Source organism: Hakea prostrata, chromosome 11 (genome assembly GCF_041222555.1).
Source record: "Hakea prostrata isolate BN-2017 chromosome 11, UWA_Hpros_2, whole genome shotgun sequence".
Lineage (NCBI taxonomy): Eukaryota > Viridiplantae > Streptophyta > Magnoliopsida > Proteales > Proteaceae > Hakea > Hakea prostrata.
The window spans coordinates 1,252,814-1,273,911 of NC_142610.1; the positions used below are offsets into that span (position 1 = coordinate 1,252,814).

The window sequence follows — 21,098 nt, forward strand, 5'->3', positions numbered from 1 at the left end:
TTAGCTCTTTCTATTTTTCCATAAAATTTTTATTCAGTTGTCACCTTGAACAGAGCATTCGAGTTTACCAAAAAAAAAAAAAAAAACAGATTCGATTATAATTATATGTACCAAAGAATTAAGAGTTTTTTGCAGGACGCCTACTTAAGTGGGTTAAATTGTACGGCATCTACTCTGAATTTTTTGTAAAATTGCAAGTTACTCACCCTTAACGATCAAAAGCTTGCCCATTGCATTTGTTATTCAAATGAGTCGTATACCTTTCTAGGTGTAAAAAAACCAAAATACCTTCAGATAAGTTTCCTTCATTTTTCTCTCTAGGTTGGTCTATCTTCTTCCTATATCTTGCCGAAAACCCCACTACTGCCGGCAACCACCAACCCTTCCCCTGTCAGCGACCATCTCCTCCCCCTGCCACCACCGAGCTACCAAAAGCATAGTTAATTTCAATTTTATGGTTTCTTTGTGATGATTCGACCAAAACAACCACCAAGCATAATTCCAATACAAAATCTCAATGGTGTGTGTGAGAAACAGAGAAAGAAGACATTGATGAGTGAGTCAATAGAAGCTATTTTCTGGTGCATTAAAACTCCATTTCAGAGAGAAGAAGCTTTGGTCAACCAAAAGGCATGTGACGTGTAATTGCCCTTCTTCACTAAGTGAACCCATCTAAACTGGCGCCTATTCCTTGGTACAAGTCATGATTATATATTGTATTTGGTTGAATGGCTTTTCTAATCGTATTGGGTCATGTTCTATTCATCTTCTTCCTGGCTAAGCGATTGTTAGGATTCTAGGGGAACCTTGTGGAGGCTCTGTTGCGGTGGCGATTGTAGCAACTAGATGCATGATTTAGAAGGGCTTTTACTGTGGCTTGAGATCGCATGATTGTTGTCACATCCCACCCTCCGATATCGGTCTCGCCCGATAATCCGTCGGTGTAATTTACACTCACAAGATCTACAATGTACCATCAATGATAATAAATGCACACAATAATAATCAAGAGAAAGAATAATCCAAATAATTTAAAAAATAAATAAATACATGAGTCCAATACTCAAAATGAATGAATCAAAGAAAAAGGAATAAAGTATATGTTCCAAAATTTGTAGAATTCAGTGGAAGTAAAAGTTAAATTAATTCTGATTGTTTCTTTTAGTTCTCTCAAGGGTGATGGTTTTTTCTTCAAATTTTTCAATGGAGGGAGTTATTCAACCTACCTCCACTGACTTCTCGAAACGACGCGCTATCTGCCTACTCCAGCCATCAACGGGTGCTATAAGCGCACTCCAAGCATCCGCCGGTGACTCATGGTATACATCTCCACTTCCCATTCACACCTCCATAGCTTCTTCACAGGAGTCATTCCAGTCACACGAAACTTCTCTTGATCCAATATATTCATCTATATAATATAATTTCACACACAAAAAGGAATGAGTTATGACGAACTCTATAAGGAAACACATCTTACATACATACCGACATTGTATCATATTAAATAACATATATAAAAAAAATATATGCAAGTATATGGTAATGAGTTATGACGAACTCGATTAGGAAACACATCTCACATATATACCAACATTGTATCATATTAAATAACATATATATAAAATAATACACAAGTATATGGATGCAGCTATAAATCTAACTATACAAGTCTTTAAATGACAGACATGCTTTAACATAAAACACAAGCCCTCCTCTAGGTAGGTCTAGTCACTCTAATCTCTCACGAACTGGTTACCTCTGTTGGGATCCCAAGCGAGGGGTTCAGTCCAAACTATGGCTGGGGTTTAAGTCCACTCTCTCTCACCACGACCATTGGCCTGAGTACTAGCGCATGTCAGGGTTTCTAATCCAATGCAAGGTCATACAATAACATATTTAATGTAGTCCAGATACTTCCCCTATGGCACCAACCAACTCAATTCAGTATCCTTCTCTACCTAGGAATGAGAATCATCACGAACTAGCTACCTCTATTGGACTCCATTCCCTAACCCTATGGTCATTCACATATTGTTGAGGCAGGTGCTCTCATGTCCCCTCACGACTCCCGTCCGCTCCTTGGATGTTCATGAGCCCAACCCTAACATATGCAACAATGTCAATGCATGATGAAAAGTGAACCACTGAATCTCCGCACGGATTGGCTACCACTGTAGGATGAAACAAAGTCACATCACTGCTATCATAGATCATCCGGCTTCAATTCCCCTACCGAAAAGATAGTAGCATGTATGGGTACCTAGCCATGCATTCTAGACCTCCTAATTATGTCATCCAGCAGTCATGATAGTGTTGGGAGTATCAATAAGTAATGTCCCATACCATAGCCCTTGATATCCCAAGCAATGGATACCCAGTATGAAAACCCTCAATCATAGTTACATCATGTCTTCAACCACCATCATATAATTAAGCATTCAACATCACATAGTAATTGAAGTACACCTAATCATCATTCACAATACATAACTAACCATAATTCATATGTACCTACTGTTACAAGAAGTTACAAGATTAAAAATGCATTCAAAGATATAATAATTCATCATAGATTATGTTAGTACATATATGTAAGAATGTACCCTTACATGTAGAAGCATAAAAATTATTGTAATTGCAACCAAACCTCGCAATTAGAAAGTCCAGAGAACTTTAGAGACTACCTAAAATAGGGTTATAAAAATACATTAAAAACAGGAGTCAAAACAAAGCAACAACCAACCTGATTGGGCTACCGTGACCAATCCAGTTGCTTATGGCGATTGATTGGGCAATCAACTGCCCTGAGCGACCACCCCTATTACAAACAGTAACTCAAGTTCAAAATTCCTATATTTGATCTCCGAATTTTAGTCCGATTTTGGGATGATCTAAATTCGAATTTCGTCTATAAAGAGCCTACAGCATAAGCACAAACCCTAGAAATTTAATGATTCAGTAGCCACATCATCTCCTTCAATCAGATCAATCATTTATTCAAACGTAAAGATCCGTTTTCGGACATGATCTAATCAAGAACACTGATGGAAGAATAGAACTGATAAGGAAAGAACAAGTCAGCTTAAACCAGTCCGGTTTGAGCCCAGTCCGACCAGATCCGAATCAAACCGACTCGAGTTTGAGCCAGATCCGAATCACCAGATCGAGCAATCGTCAAACCAGTTCGGTTTGAGCTTAGTCCAACTAGAACGGATCCTATCAGACCGACCAAGTCAAAGTCAGTCGAATAAGTACAAAAGCTGAATAACAAGGTGAATCCGAATAAGATTCTAGCCAAAGTTATAGTATTCAGTTACGACTCAACTACTCGTATTTGAGTAGGACACAATGACTAAGAATCAGATTACAACCAAACTAGGGTTTGAGTCTCACTCGAACTCATACGTGGAAAATCTATAAAAAGGTAAAGGAGCACAAGAGAAAGGTATGCTGAATAGAACTATCACTATTCGTTTCATTATTGTTCATTACTTTCTTGCCTTCCTTAGTCGGATTTCTAACTAGATCGTCGGAGGTGAAAACTCGACCTCCACGGTCGAGCTCATCTGTGCAGGTTTAACCGGCTGAAGGGATGAACAGGATTGTGCAGTAACAAGAACTATCACGAATAACTAACTACAAAACCATGTAAGAAGGATTCACACTATTCTAAAAGAAGAGGAATAGGTATAGAGAGTGTGAAATCAACTTACCTCCGATTGATTCGCTAAATTAACAAAGGATTGGATCTTCCTCGCAAATCAAGCGTCATTCACCTTCCAACATGTGCTCTCTAACTCCTAACTGTCCACAGCAACAATCCCGAATATAATAATAAGAGAATAAGTCGAGGTTACCTATTTATAGTGGACTGGAGAAAAATAGGGTTTAATTCCCACAAGCAATCCTGGGCGGTCGCTTGGGGCGATTTGTTGATCAATTAACAGCCTTAAGCAACCGCCCTCTAGTACTTTTCAGTACTTGGGTGTTTTGCTCAACCGATTGATCCCCAATATAAACCTAACCCTAACCAACATGTGGGGGTGTCCTTACCTTGATCCCGGACATCTCCAATCACAACTTGACTCCGACTGGTGATCCACTCTCCCAATCCATCAAGGTTTCTACGGATTCTTATTCGAATTCCTAGTAAAGCAAGTTCTTCATCGGTGGAATCCAAATCCATAGGCTCAAGGTATGGATCATGGACTTCAATCCGAATACTCCACAGTTTATTCCGGCTGGCCCTTCGGGTACTCAGACCTGCAATACGGATCCCAGATTAGACATGCAGGGGTTGTTACAATTGTGGTCTACCTTCTTTGGCTTTTGTAGTTGTGATTTGTATGGCTTAACTCTCCTAATTTCATAGTTCATCGAGCTGTGTTCTTAAGCCCCGGAGATGTAGATCTGAAAGGGTCGAACTCCATCATCAAACCCTCTTATCCTTGCAATCTCTTATTCTCATTCGTTTAATCACCTAGGCGTGTTATAAACAGTTGTATTAGAGCCATAGTTTGTCTTGATTCTTTGGTGAAATTTCTTGGGGCTTTTGCTCTGTAATGATCTAATTCATGGTTTAGGACATCATTGTGGTGATTTACATATGCTTGATTGATTCTTGAATTCATGTAACTGTTTGATTAACAAAGTTGTTAATCAGTATTGGTTAGGGTATGATTTGCATAAATTGATGTCTTTGTATGTTATTCACCATGTATATGATCTCTAATTTGATCTGTGAATATCTGATTTGAATAATCGGGGCTTATTTGTTAACAATTGGTTACCAATTAGCCTTGTGGACTGTTGTTTGGTCTTTTATATCTCACGACCAGCATATGTAGTGTGTTAATTCTTATTTGCTATATTCTAGAACTGACCACTTCTAGGATCCAAACAAAAACTAAGAGTAAGCAACTCCATAACATGCTCATTGAATCTACTATTTAGCTCATTCAACTGACTATCAATTGTAGCATAAAAATTATTTACTCGATAGTGTTGTTCAACTGTAAAATCATCATGTTGATGGCAAACTCGATATTTTCTTTCTACAAATTGAACACTCATGTTACGGACACCAATGTTTCATTTTTGACAAAAAGCAATCACCTTAGCTAAAAACTCCCCCCATCTAACATCTCTCATTTCTTAGATAAGATTTTTTGTAGAAGACACAAAATGAATAGCATTTAAGATGCCTTCAGACTTCCGTTGCAAAGCTTGACAAAGCTCATCAGTGATGTCCATAATTTCTTTCATTAAATGCATGATCAAAACAAAATGAAAGGAGGTCAATGTATCATAGGTCAATTCTGCTTCAACTCTCGATGATGAAGTAGTCTCCTTATCAATCATGTTGATCAAAACCTCACATGTAGCACCATGCATATTTATTAAACTTAAAATAGATCTTAAGTGAGAACTCTAACGAGTATCTCCAAGCCGTTGTAATGTTCCAATCTGATTAAGTCCACTTCCAGTCTCAAGTTTATCAATGGAGATCAAGTAAGCAATTTCAGAAGCATAAGCAACTTTTAACTCGTCCTTTCACTTACTAGATACACTAACAAGATTAATAATAGACACCAATTTGGAGAAGAACTTCTCAACTGGGCAACACTTCTAGATGTTGCAACTAATACTAATTACAAATGATGAGCAAAACAATGGATATAATGGGCATATGGATAGTCAATAACTACTAAGGCTTGTAACCCATTCCGCTCACTTTGCATATTACTTGTTCCATCGTATTATTGACCTCAATTGTTGTGACTGTTAAACCCATGATGAGAAAGAGTAGAAAAAATAGCAATCTTCAAAGTCAAAGCCTTGTATCTAAAACACGAACAAGATTATAAAATTAAAAATTAAAAATTAAAAAATTAAAAAAAAAAAAAAAAAAAAAAAAAAAAAAGAAGAAGCACTTGTACATATATTTTTTTTATCAACAAACCTTAAAACAATAGCCATTTGCTCTCTTTTAGATTCATCAACTATTAGGTAGAACTTTGCATCACCAATCTCTTTGCAAATTTCTCTCTTCACTCTATCTACTATAATATGTAAAATTTCCTTTTGTATCTGAGGTTATGTATATGATGCATTTTGAGAAGCATTATCCAACACAATTGCTTCAACTTTATCTTTGTAAGAAGCTATCAACTTTAAGAATTTAATAAAATTACTTCTATTGGTTGAATATTTGCTTTCTCCATGACCTCTAAAAGCACAACCTTGAGACGCAAGCAATTTGATTACATCAATTGAGGCTTTTAAACGAAATTGGTTGTTTTCGATTATTGAGATGCATCATTTTCAAGCATTAAATCAATACGTTGATGTTACTTCATGAATCTGCACAATCATTTTCAACAACTTAGTGGCATGAGTTGATTTCCTTTCACCTGTGATTTATTAAAGCATAGTCTCTTATGCCCAGTTTCTTTCAATTTTTAAATCCATTAAGAGTGAATGACTTCTATCTCGAGTTTGCTCCAGGTTTATTGAAGATAAATCATGGTAAACAAAATATTGCATTTTTTTAAGGAGAATACTCTAACCAAGAAGAATGAAATTGAAACCACGAATACTAAAAAAGTTGAGGATGACTTGATGGTCCAGATCTCGGATACTCTTGAAGAATAGGATGATATAGTCTAGCTTTAATGTAACTACTAACTACATCTAATTTCATCACATTGATCAACCGTATAGTCCCAAATTACTTTTCTCAACTTAGGATCACCCTCAAAATAATTATTTTGCTCACTTTTAGGTATTGAGATGGTTTATGACGTTTTTCACTAGTTGATGTCTCAGGAATAGAGGTAGGGAACGATGCATCAACTATGTTGTTCTCAACATTCTTTCTTTTAAAGAAAGACACAAGTGATAGACTTATTTCCCATGGTTAAGCAAACTCTTCTACTTTGATGACCATACCACTCAGTTCTAAAGAAGCAGCAATTGCAATTTGTTCTCCCAAAGTCACCTATATCCATTCAATTTGATTGATTGTTAAATTCGAAAACTTGAATAAATATTAAACTAAATAACTCAACATTTGTATTCCAATTACCATAAATTTTGTTTAACTATTCACTAATATATGATTCAAAATAGAACTCAACTAAATAGAATAAGAGTCATATTCTATCAACTAGTTCAATTACTTCAATAATTCTTTCTTTTAATAGAATAGCTAGTTCAATACTATACAAATATACAATGATAGAAAAATCATTAATTTAATAATTAAATTGAAAACTTTTCAATTAGGTCATTGTTTTTTAAAAAGAATAATAAAAAAAATAGAGAAAGAGAAAAAACAACAATACATAAAAACAAATAAATAAAAGATAATTAGAAAAAAAGGGAAAAAGATACTATTAAAAAATTAATACCAAGAAAGGGAAAAAAAACAATACCTAGGCCACCAAAAAAAAAACCTCATAAAAACAAACAATACAACAACAAAATTAGAAAGACAAAATAAATAAATTGAGAAAGAAAGAACAACAAAAAAAAAAAAAATTATGCCTTCTTAGTTTTTTGAAAATAATACTAGAAAAATCATGAGAAAGAGATAATTTGAGAAAAAGAGAGTGAATACTTAATAATTGTGAAGAAGATTTAGGAAAACTCCAATGTTTGCTAGCCGTTTGTGAGACATGTGAGGAAAATAATTGGGAATAAAAGAAGATATTCAGAAGAGAATAAATAAGGAGAAATTCATGGATCATGAATTAGTCTCTAATTAGGATTTAACTTTTTGTTCCTTAAAACTAGGGTTTAATGGTAACCATTAGATAATAATTAAGAATGACATCTATACCCATCATCTTTATCCGAAATTATTATTTTTAATATTTCCGGAGGGGGGGGAATATGGCTCTGCCACGTTGAAGGCACATGATGGAAATCCAAGGTTGATTTAAAAGTTGTTTTCAATACCAATTAAAACGTTGTAGTTACGACAATGATAAACCTCGAAATTAATAAATCTCGAAGTTAACTCTAGCTTTGACACCAATATTTACTATCCAATTGATTTAAGTTACTTTTTAATACAAATTTATGTTTTTTCACCTTTTGTTGACAACACTCATTTATTTTATTTAGTTTTAAATTACTTATACATTTATTATATGTTTACATATTTGATGAATAATAATACCAAAGTCTTATATAGTAAGCCTCTTTCTGCTTATCCAGAAAAAATCGATCATTCTAAATAAAGTGATCAACTGACGAATGATTTTGCAATTAAAAATAAAAGGCCTATATATTTAGGAGAAGCGGCATAGATGCTCAAAATTATTGAAGCGTTTGGCTTTTCATTGAAATCTTTCCATTGGAGTTTTACTCGTTCAAATTCAGATTTTGTTGAAAGTGTGAGTGATATTAGATCAAAGATATAATAGAGCATGATGATAATCAATAATGGAAGCTTCCATCATTTGTGTGTGAAACTTCACAACAATAACATTCATCCTATATGCAAAAAGTGTTTAAAGCTATTGCAAACTTGAAAATTAATTTTGTATCTCTATAGTTGCCTTGAGACATTTGAAAAATGTATTGATGGACACATTGGTAAAAATTTAAAAGTTATTAAACAGTAAAATAAATAATATTTCATATAGACGAGAAACAACATAAATAGGATGTAATTAATTTTAAAGTAGACTAAGAAGCATTCAAAATACAGTGAACGATAGTTCATATGGATGAGAAACAATTTAAATAGAACACGAGTCAAAATTTAATCTCTTAAACGATCAAGTTTTCACATGATAAAAAAATTCGACTCCAGTTTCTATCATGACCCTCCCACCAAAAAGATATAAGAGACTTGATGACAGACCTGTGCATATAACCCTAAATGACCAAACCACTGTTGCAATTTTGATAATCCTTCTTGTTCCACATCACTCTCATAGTTGAAATGCTCTAATACATGCAACAAAATCAAAATAGTACAACAACGATGCGACTGATAGTAATGTTTGGTCTAGTACATGCAAAAATTCGTTACTTTTATATTTCATGTCTCAACAAAAAATTTTGAAAATATTTGATACAATAACTTCTACATCGCTAACAGTGCTATAGCTAAAATCGACATAGGTTTTGTTATTAGTGATTAAAATAATTAAAACCAACCTAATCAAACTAATTTGTAGAATATAAAATTAATTTTAGTTATGATACCAATTTTTAGTATCTAATTAATTGAAGTTATTTTCTAATGAAACTTTATATTTCGTTACATTTAGGTGGCAAATAACTATTACTTTTATTTAATTTAAAATTGTTTACAGATTAATCATATTTTGTATATTTGATGATAGTATTGTTAAAACATTTTATATGCAATGATAGAAACTTATATTATAGATTATAGTCATATCTTATGATATTTTAATTTTCATATCACTTCTAACAATATTTAAAAGTTGAACAAATAAATAACCAATAAAAAGATTTAACATAACCAAGTGGTTGTCTACCACTACTAATTTCGGTAGCAAACCAACTATTTCAACAATTTATAAATATAAACGTTATGTGTTTTATTCGATTATAACATCGTTTTCACGTGGCAATCTATTTTTTCTTTTCTTTTCTTTTCTTTTCTTTTTTTCCTATGAAAATGACAATGTTATTAAATTAAAAAAGTCTTACATGGCAAAATTCAAGTAGCACTTTCCTTCTATCTCATTTTCTGACCATTGACAAGAAGATAGTCATGCTTTGGACACTTAGAATTTCAATAACTATTAAAAAATTGAATGGGGAGTTACCTTCTCTGACTCCATTACTTTACCTCATAGTAGTAAATACAATATCAACATATTCACCTCCAATGAAATGGTAAAGTATTTAGCTTGTTATTACAAGGACCCCTGATGGACAGTTATAAAGTTCTACCAAATTTTTCTATTTGATATGTATTCATTCAGCTTCAGATATTATTAAAAGTATTTGTGATACTAGAACAAACATATAGCAGGATACGATGATAATGAATAATAAAAGCTTGTATTCTTATGTGTAAAACTTTACAGTAATAACGGTTATCATATATGCAAAAAAGTGTTCAAGAGCTATTGCAAGCTTGAAAAATAGTTTTGTACTTCAGTAGTTTGTATAGATGCAAAACAACTTAAATAAAACATGAGTCAAATATTAATGTCTTGAATAATTAAGTTTTTATTTTATAAAGGAATCAGACTCTAATTCCCATCAAAGGCCTCACATTGAAGAAATGTAGAAACTCATGCATATAGTCCCAGCTGAGCACACCACTACTACTGTTTGTATAATTTTTCTTGTTTCCGCATTGCTCTCATAGTTGAAATGCTATAAAACATGCAACAAAAATAAAATAATACAACAACGATATAACTGAGAGTAATGTTTGGTTCTTGCAAATGCAAAAGTTCATTGTTTTTTTGTTTCGTGTCTCGACAATAAATCTTGATGAAATTTTATTCAAAAACTTTTGCATCCGTAGCAATCCAACTAAAACAAATTTTACTATTAGTGATTAAAATAATAGCAATGAAATTTATCAAATTAATTTGTAAAATGTAAAATCAATTCTAGCTCTAATATCAATTTTTGTTATCTAATTAATTTAAATTATTTTCTAGTAAAAATATCTATTTTGGTACTATTAGTTGACATCACTCATTAAAATATTACATATTTTATTTGGATAAAATATATATTTTTTCCTTTTTTATATATTATAAATGATATTAGATTCTATAGTTACCAAAGTATAATTAATTGAGTGACGTTATAGATACTTCCCCTATGGCACCAACCAACTCGGTTCAGTATCTTTTCCCACCTAGAATCAATGTATCCTATGGCACCAACCAACTCGAACTACGTTACCCTATGGTCATCCACATCTAATGGACAGGATGCTCTCCATGTCCTCTCATGGGTTGGTTACCGGTCTTGAGTGCCCATGAGCCTTTATCTATTATATGCAACCCTACCATCTCATGATGGCAGTGAGCTTGCTTAATGGTCAAAGGACCTAGCCATTGACATCACAGGTTAACCAATTTCAATACCCCTACCGGAAGGGTAGTAGTACTCATGAGATCACCTAGCCAAGCACTTCTAGACATGCCCTAAATATGTTAACCAGTAATCAGGGAAAGCATCGCACCATAGGAATGCGTCTCATACCGCCTCCTCTGGTGTCCTATGATAGAAATGTCAAAAGGGCATTCCCCATTCCCCAATCATAACCTAGGCAATCGCATAAGGTCACTAGGACAATGGGGGAACCCACAGCCCTAGTTGAAAATACAAGGTAAGGGGAATAATATCATTCTTCCTCTTTCATCTCATACATTGCCATACCAATTCAATCTAGATCAAAAAGGCCCAAATTTGACTCTCAAAATCACCCATGGGTAAGGGTGTCAATTGCGTACCGAAACCATTAAACCGTACAGAACCACGCCTTCTAAAACTGCACCGTTCAAAATTCGGTACAGTACGTACCAAAACCAAGTTTCTTCGGTAAGGTTCCGGTTTTAGGTACTCATACCATTGGTATGTATCGAAACCGTACCGAATTGGTACCGTACCAAATTAAGAGATATAAATGTCATTTTACAATGAAAACAATTTACCTTTACCCTTACCCTATCCATAATTCCCTATTTCAATTTTTAATTTCGTCCTTCACTCCTCTTCTTAGATTTATTTGCTTTGTCTCTATTAATTAGATTTACTTGCTTTGTTTTTGTTAATATCAAATTCTATTGATTGTTTAGTCACAATTTCATTAGGATCTTGATGAACTAATAATAAAAGTGGCATGGGTTTGTTTGGACTAAAAGTGCATCGCACTAGATACCGTGTTTAAACCGTTTTCATGTACCGATTTAATACTGAAACTGTACCGAACCGTTTTTACAAATATCAAAACCGTATCGTACCGTGTAAATTCAGTATGGTACGGTTCTGGTTTCGGTATTCAAAGTTGGTACTGTACCGAATTACTGAAAACCGTACCAATTGACAACCTTACCCATGGGCGACTCAGAGAGTCAAAATGCGAAAATCTTCGCAAGGGAACACATCATTATCTCTTATATTAAGAATGAACATTAATACAAGAAAACAAGAGCATTCCAAAGAACCTAACATTATTCCCTTTCAAAGATCCCTCAAAAGAAGAGAAGAGAAACTCCTACAAACTATGTTTAAAGAGAAGGGTTTAAGAATTCTAACCTTCCTTCAACGTTCCCTCAATGATCCGAGTCGCAAAGCACCTTTGATTGGATGAGAAATAATCTTCTCCTTGGTTTCTCTTCTTCCCAAAGCCTCAGCCTCATTCTAGCATCAAAAAATGCGTTTACGAGTGAGTTACAACCTAAAATAGGGTTTAAAAACCCGAAATTCCGATTCTGTCCCGTAATTGAAAATTGGGTGGGGGGTTAATTCACCCAACCGGCCCAACCGACCGGTCCATGTTTGGACCCCATCTGAACTCTGATTTTGGTATTTTTTGCTTGATGGAAAAGTCTTTCGACGATCTTTGTTTGGACACCTAAATCTTGTCAATCGGACTCTCCATCTAAATCTATGAACGTTCCAAAATCACCATTTTTACACCATCGTGATTAATCTTCTCTCTTCACTTAAACTCTAGGAGAGTTGTTGAATCATCACAAGGGTCATCCACCAACATTGGTTTCATTTCCAAACCTTTGGGATCGACTTGAATGGCCCATAGTTGTCGCCAACTTGAGGTCCGGGTTCGCAATCTTGAAATCAAGGGTTAAAGGGGTAGAAATCCGGGGGATTTCACAACGTGTTTGGTGCGACTATGATTAAGGGTTATCCTTGTTAGGTATTCCTAGCTTGGGATATCAAGGGTTGTGGTATGGGGCACTGTTCTCTGATGCCTCGGGCACTATCATGGTTGTTGGATTACATACCTAGGAGGTCTAAACTACCCGATTAAGTATCCATACATGCTACTACCCTTTCGGCAAGGGTGTTGAAGCCAAATGACCCGTGATATTGGTGATGTGATGTTGCTTCATCCTAAAGCGGTAGATAGTCCGTGTAGAGATTTAGTGGTCCATTGTTGATCATGCAATGTAGGGTTGCATATGTTAGGGTTGGACTCATGGGCGCCCAATAAGCAGCTTGGGAGTCTTGAGGGGAAATGAGAGCATCCACCCCAACAAGATGTGGATAACCATAGAGTTAGGGAATTGAGTCCAATAAAAGTAATCAATCCGTGAGAATTATCATTCCTAGGTGGAGAAGGATACTGAACCAAGTTGATTGGTGCGATAAAGGAGATATCTGGACCATATGTAGTATGTTACACTAGGGCTTTGCATCGGGTTAGAATCCCTGACATGTGCCAGTACTCATGCCAATGGTTGAAGTGAGAGAGTGTGGACCTAAACCCCAACCAAGATTGATTGACAAGAATTTTACCTCCTTGCCCGGTATCCCAATAAAAGTAGCCGATCCGTGAATAATCAGAGTGACAAGACCTACCCAGAGGAGGGTTGGTGTTATATCTTAAAACATGTATGCCTTATTAGAGACTTACATGGTTAGCTGCTAAATGCATCCATACTGTTGCATATCATCTTTTCATTATTATTATTGCTATGTTTATGATATTGATGTGTATATGAGATTGTTGCCTTACTGAGTTTGTCAAAACTTATTCTTTGTGGATTATCTCTATTTTCTTTAGATGACTATACAGATGCGGGAGAAGTACCATATGTATGGGAGAGCCCCAATGAAGAGACTATGGAGACATCAATGGGAAGTGGTGTTGCACAACACAAAGCCTCCTGCTGGTGCTTAGAGTGCTCTTATGACACCTATTGACGGCAAGAAGATCTAAGTGGTTTGCCATTTGGATAGGTCGATGAGAGAGGGTTCTATGACACATTTTATCGAGAGACTAAAAGAGAGTTGTGCCAATCCTAAGAAAGACAAGACCGATAATTAAACTCTAAAATTTTCTTTGCTTCCACTGAAACATTCTTTTAGATATATTTCTTTGATTCATTCCGTAGATTACATTTATTAATTTTATTTGCTTCCACTGAAATATTCTTTTGAATACATTTCTTTGATTCATTCCTCAGATTACATTTATTCCCCGGAGGACTTTTTCAATGGTGACTTATACCAATTGGCCAATTTCCTCTCCTTGATTCGCTCTATTTCTTCAACTTTATAGCCTCAATAAATTATCTTTCAATCAAAAATTAAAAATTAAAAAACTGGGCTACATTGACCTATGTTGTGTCGTAACTCAATTCGCTCTGAGACTTCCGAATGCATGTAAATTTCACCTGATAAAACGTCAGCCCAGGCCGAGCTCAACAAATGAAACAGCAGGAGTTACAAAGAAATAAAATAAAATAAAATGAAAGACATTAAACATGAAATGATAGAAGAATTGAAGTTTCCTGGCAAAAGACAAGATGAAAGCAGTGGTCATCGACAGGTTGGAATTGTAACCCAACCCCCCTTCTTTTCTTCTCAGTATTATTATTACAACAAATGTCCCCAGCTCACCCAAATATGCAAGCCAACCAAGTCACGGAGCCACCATCTCCTGTTGGTTACTATCTATCTCAGCAGTCCACAATGAAAATTGTATGTATTATTGGTCTTGTAAACAAAGCATGACACTCAGCTGAAGATGATTTCCGTGAATATTATGCAAACTGCGGACTAAGTTTCCCATCAGACAATGGGAATGACAAACCCATAACCAGAAGAAGAAAAAAAATGATGGGCCTAACCCCCAAACCCGTAGCTTAAAATAGCTAAACTTTCAAAGGTGACAAGTCTTCCAAACACCCGAGGGATTTCAAGCAGAGGTGTTGCTTGTGTGCACCTCAGAAAAATGGAAATTCTAACTGTGCTAACTGGGAAAGTGACCACGCCCCCTACCACCATATCCATATCCCCTCCCCCAGTTATAATAAGAACCCCTGTAATTCCCAGCACGCCCATGTCCCCGGCCACCACGACCCAAAAAAGACCTCTGCTGGATATCACCAAAAGTCTGCAGACCAAATGGATGAGATCGCAATCAGTAATCTACCGCAAGTATCCTTTCATTTCAAGATGGATCAATAAAAAGGGGATCAGCTAACCTCGGTGTCAAGCTTCATTCTCTCAGAAAACCTGGTCCGTCCATTCCTTCCTCCGCGGGTTAGTGAATTACAAGAAAGTGTGTCGAAGAAATCATCCTTGTTATATACAGGCTGCACAGGAGAGAAGATCGCAGAACAATTCTTGTCAACCTGTAGCAGCAGGAAAAAAAATGGGGAGAAAATGTTGATGGAACATATTTTAATGACCTACGTTGACAGTTGACCTCAGGGCCTCGTTGTAACCCAGCCCATCTTCCAAATATACATCAGCAGGACCATCTTCTGCTCCTGCTTTATACTCTTCATTAGCCTTTCCAAGGTAGCCCCATACTTCATCCTTCCTGAACTTCTCATTCATTGCTAAAAAGTCAAATTCTTCAGTGAAGTCTACAGATTGATGGGGCTGCACATACATTACAGAAAGCAATAAGCATCATAATCGGAACACCAAAAAAATGAACATTTACAGATTCGGTACTTGACACTGCATGGTCATGAAAACAAGAAAACTACAAAATGATCATGAAAGCATGGTCAAGCCAAACCAAATATAATAATAGGAGACACTTAAAGCCAACAAACTATAGTTTATTTCCATATGAGTGTTACTAACCATAGAGATGATGTAGCACTGTATTTGAATGATCAAAATAGTAACCACACAAGATCTTTTCACAAGGAATGAATTTCAAACTTAACAAAGTATGAAACAGAATTCCCATGTGAAACAAGACTGGAAACTAGAGTGATAACACAACAAAAATAGCATAACAACACAGATAGACTAGCTCTACAAAGTGAGGGCAGAACTATGAGCTAGATTTGAGTTGGGCTGAAGCGTAAGTTACCATTAAGAAAAGAGAAGGATACCCAAAAATCTGACAGCAAGTAACTGGCAGATTTGAATAGTAACCGAAAAAGCAGACTTCAATTTCAATTGACGAGTGAGTTATTACCCCAATAACTCCTTTCTGAACTGGTTACGTGAATAAACATAATATCTTGAAGCAAAGAAAACTTGAGTACCAAGCATAGGTAACTCAACTAATACAGGCTAAAACTGTAAATGACAAGGCAAACATAAAACACATGACTATTATGCACCCTCCCTTCGGTACACATGGGTCAAATGCACATATCAAGATTTTCACTTGCATTTAAGATAGATTAAAATCACGAGTTCTTGAATAATTAATGGAGAAAGGCTAATAAAGAACTTATTAATCAAGAGAAGTTACAATCCAATTGAGAAATCTAATCATAATAAGAATACTAGGTTCATGCTTTGTATGTAAAGATTCACATTTGACTCTATTTATATACCAAGGATATATGAATTAATAATGAAGTATTAAAAGAAGGTTTAAATAGAATGTAGAGTTTTTTACACAACACTCACTATCATTGGGTGAAACTAGTGACTATCCACTATTATGCTATAAATTACATGGCACCCACTTGAAAAATTACAAGTTACCCACAGTTAAAATGACCGATAAAATTACCGAAATACCCTTACCCTTATTTAAGTATTATTCATCTTAGGTAGGTGAAGGTATTCTCCCTTCACCCATCTTCTTCCTATCCCTCACCGGAAACCGCCAGACCCCCTCCCAGTGCCAAAATTCATCCACCAGAAAACTTTTTCCTCTGTAGCTGCTGAAGGGTTTCTAGTTTTCACGTCTTGTAAACACTCAAGAACGAGTCTTTTTTGTATCTTTCTGCAGTTAGGAGTGAAAACATGCGTTTTGATCTCTGTAATGGCCTGTTCTCCACACTTTCTTCTCCATGACAATCCACAGAAAGGCTCATGATTCAAGATTACAAGACAAAGACAAGTAAGATTTCTAAATAGAGTTAAAACCCAGTGAAGAACTGAAGATAGAGAATACAGAGGTCAGTTGATTTATCATTAGTAGACCCAATAAATGGGGTAATGAATTTGGGCCAAGCCCGTCCCTGACCAAAGACTCTCTCTATGAACGCTCCAAGCCCCCAACAGGAATGGGTACACTTGGTTTATAGGCTTTCTTTTTTATTTTGTATCTCATTTTTTATGTTTTTTCAAGCACTTCTATTCATTTCTCATCCTAAAGTTCACAGATCGTCTTGGAGAAGAAAGCATGGAGAACAGAGAAACCAAAATCAAAAGGCCCCAATCAGAAGTCTAGATTTGAGGAATTTTGACTCAAATTTGCAAAACCTGATGCAAGAACTGTCCGTAATTTTAAGAGGAGTGGATCTCCAGGGTTGGTTTTCAACATCTTTTGATAATAATCACCGATCTGCGGCACTACCTCCAATTGCACCACCACCACCGCGCCCGCCATTGGTGCTGCCAGAGTTCTTTCGCTTGCCGGTACCGCCACCGACAAATTTTCAAATGAATGGATGAATGATAAATTGACAAAGGTGGCATCTGATTTCCCTCTTGCTATTTTTGTAATTTGATCGTTCACTCTAATTAATGACATTAAATGAAAATTTAAGGCATTCTATTATTGATTTTTTCTCCTGATACCCGGGGGGTGAAATCCGGCTGGGGAAAGCCGATAGTTAGGGCAGTTGTCTCTAGGAGGGGGATGGTCTAATGGTTTCTGGTGGTGGTGGGCGGTTTCCGGTGAGAGATAGGAAAAAGATGGGTGAAGGGAGAATACCTTCACCCACCTAAGAGGCTAAGATGAGTTTTAAATTTTGAATGACTCAAATAAAGGTAAGGGCATTTAGGTAATTTTATCCATCATTTAACGGAAAAACTTAACTGTGGGTAACTTGTAATTTTTCAAGTGGGTGTCATGTAATTCACACCATAATAATGGGTGGTCACTAATTTCACCCCAATAATAATGGGTGCCATGTAAAATATTTTAGAATATAATTAATAGATGAGTTCAAACTAATGAATCATACTATAAATTATGGGAGAGAGTAATTGAAACCCTTTTGAGACATGTAACCACAATTACAGAGAACCAATTTGGCTTTATGTCAAGAAGATCTACAATGAAGGCTATTTACCTTATTAGGAAACTTATGGAAAGGTACAAAGAGTGTAGAAAAGATTTTCGTATGGTTTTTATCGACCTAAAAATGCTTATGATAGAGTCCCTAGAACATTGAATTGGCAAGTACCAAAGAAAAGAAATGTTGCAAGTAAATATGTGGACATAGATAAGGATATGTATGATGATTCAGTGTCAAGTGTAAGAATGGTGGGTGGAACAAGGTAGTGAATTCCTAGTTACAATTAGGCTACATCAAGAATCAACTTTAAGCCTATATTTATTTGCACTTATAATGGATGATTTAACCAAAGACATTCAAGATGAGGTTCTTTGGTGTATGCTTTTTGCTAATGATATTGTGTTGATAGATGAGACATAAGAAGGGATTAATACCAAGTTAGAATCATGGAGAACAACTTTAGAATCAAAAGGCTTTAAACTAAGTAGAACTAAAACAGAGATATCTAGTTTGTAACTTTGGTCATGACTGAGCGGACGATGAGGTGGTAAAACTTGATAGTAAGGAGATTCCTCAAAGTAATTGCTCTAGGTACCTTGATTCAATCATAAATAAAACAAGTGATAGAGAGGATGATGTTTCCCAAAGAATTAAAATAGGGTGGATGAAAAGGAGAGGTGTGTCTAAGGTCTTGTGTAATCCACATATTCATTTAAAGCGCAAAGGAAAATTCTATAGGACAGTTGTTCGACCAGCTATGTTGTATGTTGTAAAAAGCATCATATATATATACTCCCTTTTTTTTTTTGGTGAATCATATAGATAAGCCCAATGTGGCAGAAATGAGGATGTCAACATGGATGAGTGGCAAAACTAGAAAAGATAAGATAAGAATTGATCAAATTAGAGCTGGACAGAGAGTAGCTTCGATAAGTGATAAGCTACGAGAAACTCATCTAAGGTGGCACGACCACGTTCAACGGGGGCATGTAAATGCCCTTATACGGAGAAGTGATATAATCCAGATTGAAGGAATTAGAAGAGCAAGGGCCAGACCTAAGATAACCTTACAAGAAGTGATGAGAAAAGACATGCACAGCTTAGGCCTAGTATTTTGCATGGCCTTAAACAAAGCTGATTGGAAGGCAAGAATCCATGTAGCCGATCCCATTTAGTTGGGAAAAGGATTGTTGTTTTTGTAATTAATAAAAGAGTTCAATGCAAGGATTAAGAAAGAACTTAAATATAAAAGTAACAAAAGGAGTTTAAGTACAAATGCATTCAGTTTTTATAAAGAGATACAAAATATCTCCTAAACAATTCAATTGGCTTTATATAAGTACTAAATTAGATACTAATTTACTGAATCTAAATTTAAGTACAAGTGAAACTTGTTTGGAAATACTAATTTTAATGAAACTTGTTCCACAAATTCGATTTCTAATTAATGGGTTTTATTTTTTGATGGGTACTAATAAAACTAGTTTGATAAATACGTACTTGAATCTAAACTTAAATAAGTGAAACCTATTTAACAAACACTCATTTTAATGAATCTTGTTCCATAAAATCTATCTTTAACCAGTGGATTTTATTTTTTTCACAAGTACATTATGTTAAATCTTAAATTCTTTTAGGACTTTAATAAAAACTACTAGGTGTACTCTCTTTGCTAAATTTCTTTTTCTCTACTTTAACTGCCATTAATCATGAATATCAATAGTATGCTATAACAGATAAATATAAAATTACAAGCTATATGACACTACATTGATTGGAAAATAAAGTTAGATACTATAATCACAAGTAAATTGCCAAGTTAACCTTATTGAAAATTAGGGTCATTACAAAATGAAACCCAACGAGCTGAAACAAATCTCTAGGTAGTTATATTATAGGTTGAGCTTCCCAAGCTTGAACACAAGAATTGAGCATATGATATTAATGTCTATTGCAACCATGGTAAAACATATCATCGAACTTTGGTCGTTTCGGCAACTGGTGAAATTTTTTTTGAACCAACACCGAAACTGACAATGTTCTGGCAAGATATCACCAAAAATTGCCAAATTTTAGACGAATTTCCAACCTATTTTTCATGAATTTCTCTCTCTTCTCTAGAGCTTCTCTCTCCTACTTCTTGCATTCTTGCCATATTTTCCTTCGTTAGACATATAGCAGTAGATCTCACTTCATTCTTGACGGATATAGCATTGTTTGCAATGATCAATTGAGATTTCACACAGATCTAGAAGTTTTGTGGAGTTTTTCCATCTGAACACCAATTTAGATGAGGTTTTAGGCAAAACCAACAATCCTAATGTGTTTATAGGCATCAAACTTGGCTAGACACCAAATTTGGGCCTAAAATGACCTAAAATACCCCTTGAAATGGGGGGTCGAAATCTGATCGAAACTAGCAAATATTTCGCTGAAACTTCACACCCTGATTGTAACTACACCACAACAACTCCATGTGACTCACTACTTGCTGGGTGTCTTAGAAGACTGCAGATCCAGTATGCATGTGTAAAGCACAAGGCATTAGACAAAGTTTAGAAGGGAGGAATGTATCCAATAAATGAACTTCTGAAAACAAATCTCTTTAGAGGAAGGATTACATGCTTCGGGCTTGAATCAGTAGGAATCCCACCAAGTATGGCTGACATGTGTGGGGTAGAAGACACTATCAATTAAGCCGTTCATATTCCTCACTAACTTCCACCTTTGCATCCTCCCTGTCCCACTTCAAAACTTTATCAATTGATCCCATCAATGTGAAAAGAAACATTGAAGTAGGTCTTAGACTTCTCTCCAGGCTGGGAAGCACTTTTAAGCATAAGAGTGGCAGTCTATGGTGAACATTTCCAACTACAGAAAAAAAACATGGTCATGATTGTTTAAAGAGGATGGTATCAATCGAGTAGAGACTAGCAA

The 21,098-nt window shown here is 35.4% G+C and overlaps 1 protein-coding gene across 3 annotated transcripts in view; it reads right to left on the reverse strand.

The window, feature by feature from the left end:
* Positions 1-13,909: 13,909 nt before the first annotated feature.
* LOC148999516 (protein decapping 5-like) overlaps positions 13,910-21,098 on the reverse strand; it is a 30,105-nt gene continuing 22,916 nt past the window's right edge. Inside the window, exons 6-8 of one of the 3 annotated variants that reach the window (XM_089139316.1) lie at positions 15,409-15,600; positions 15,198-15,308; positions 13,910-15,106 (exon numbers count right to left, since the gene is read on the reverse strand). In XM_089139316.1, the coding sequence (XP_088995442.1) occupies positions 14,963-15,106; positions 15,198-15,308; positions 15,409-15,600 (447 nt within the window). In that variant the 3' untranslated portion in view covers positions 13,910-14,962. The remainder of the gene's footprint in view (positions 15,107-15,197; positions 15,309-15,408; positions 15,601-21,098) is intronic. The other 2 variants (XM_089139315.1, XM_089139314.1) reach the window with 2 other exon arrangements.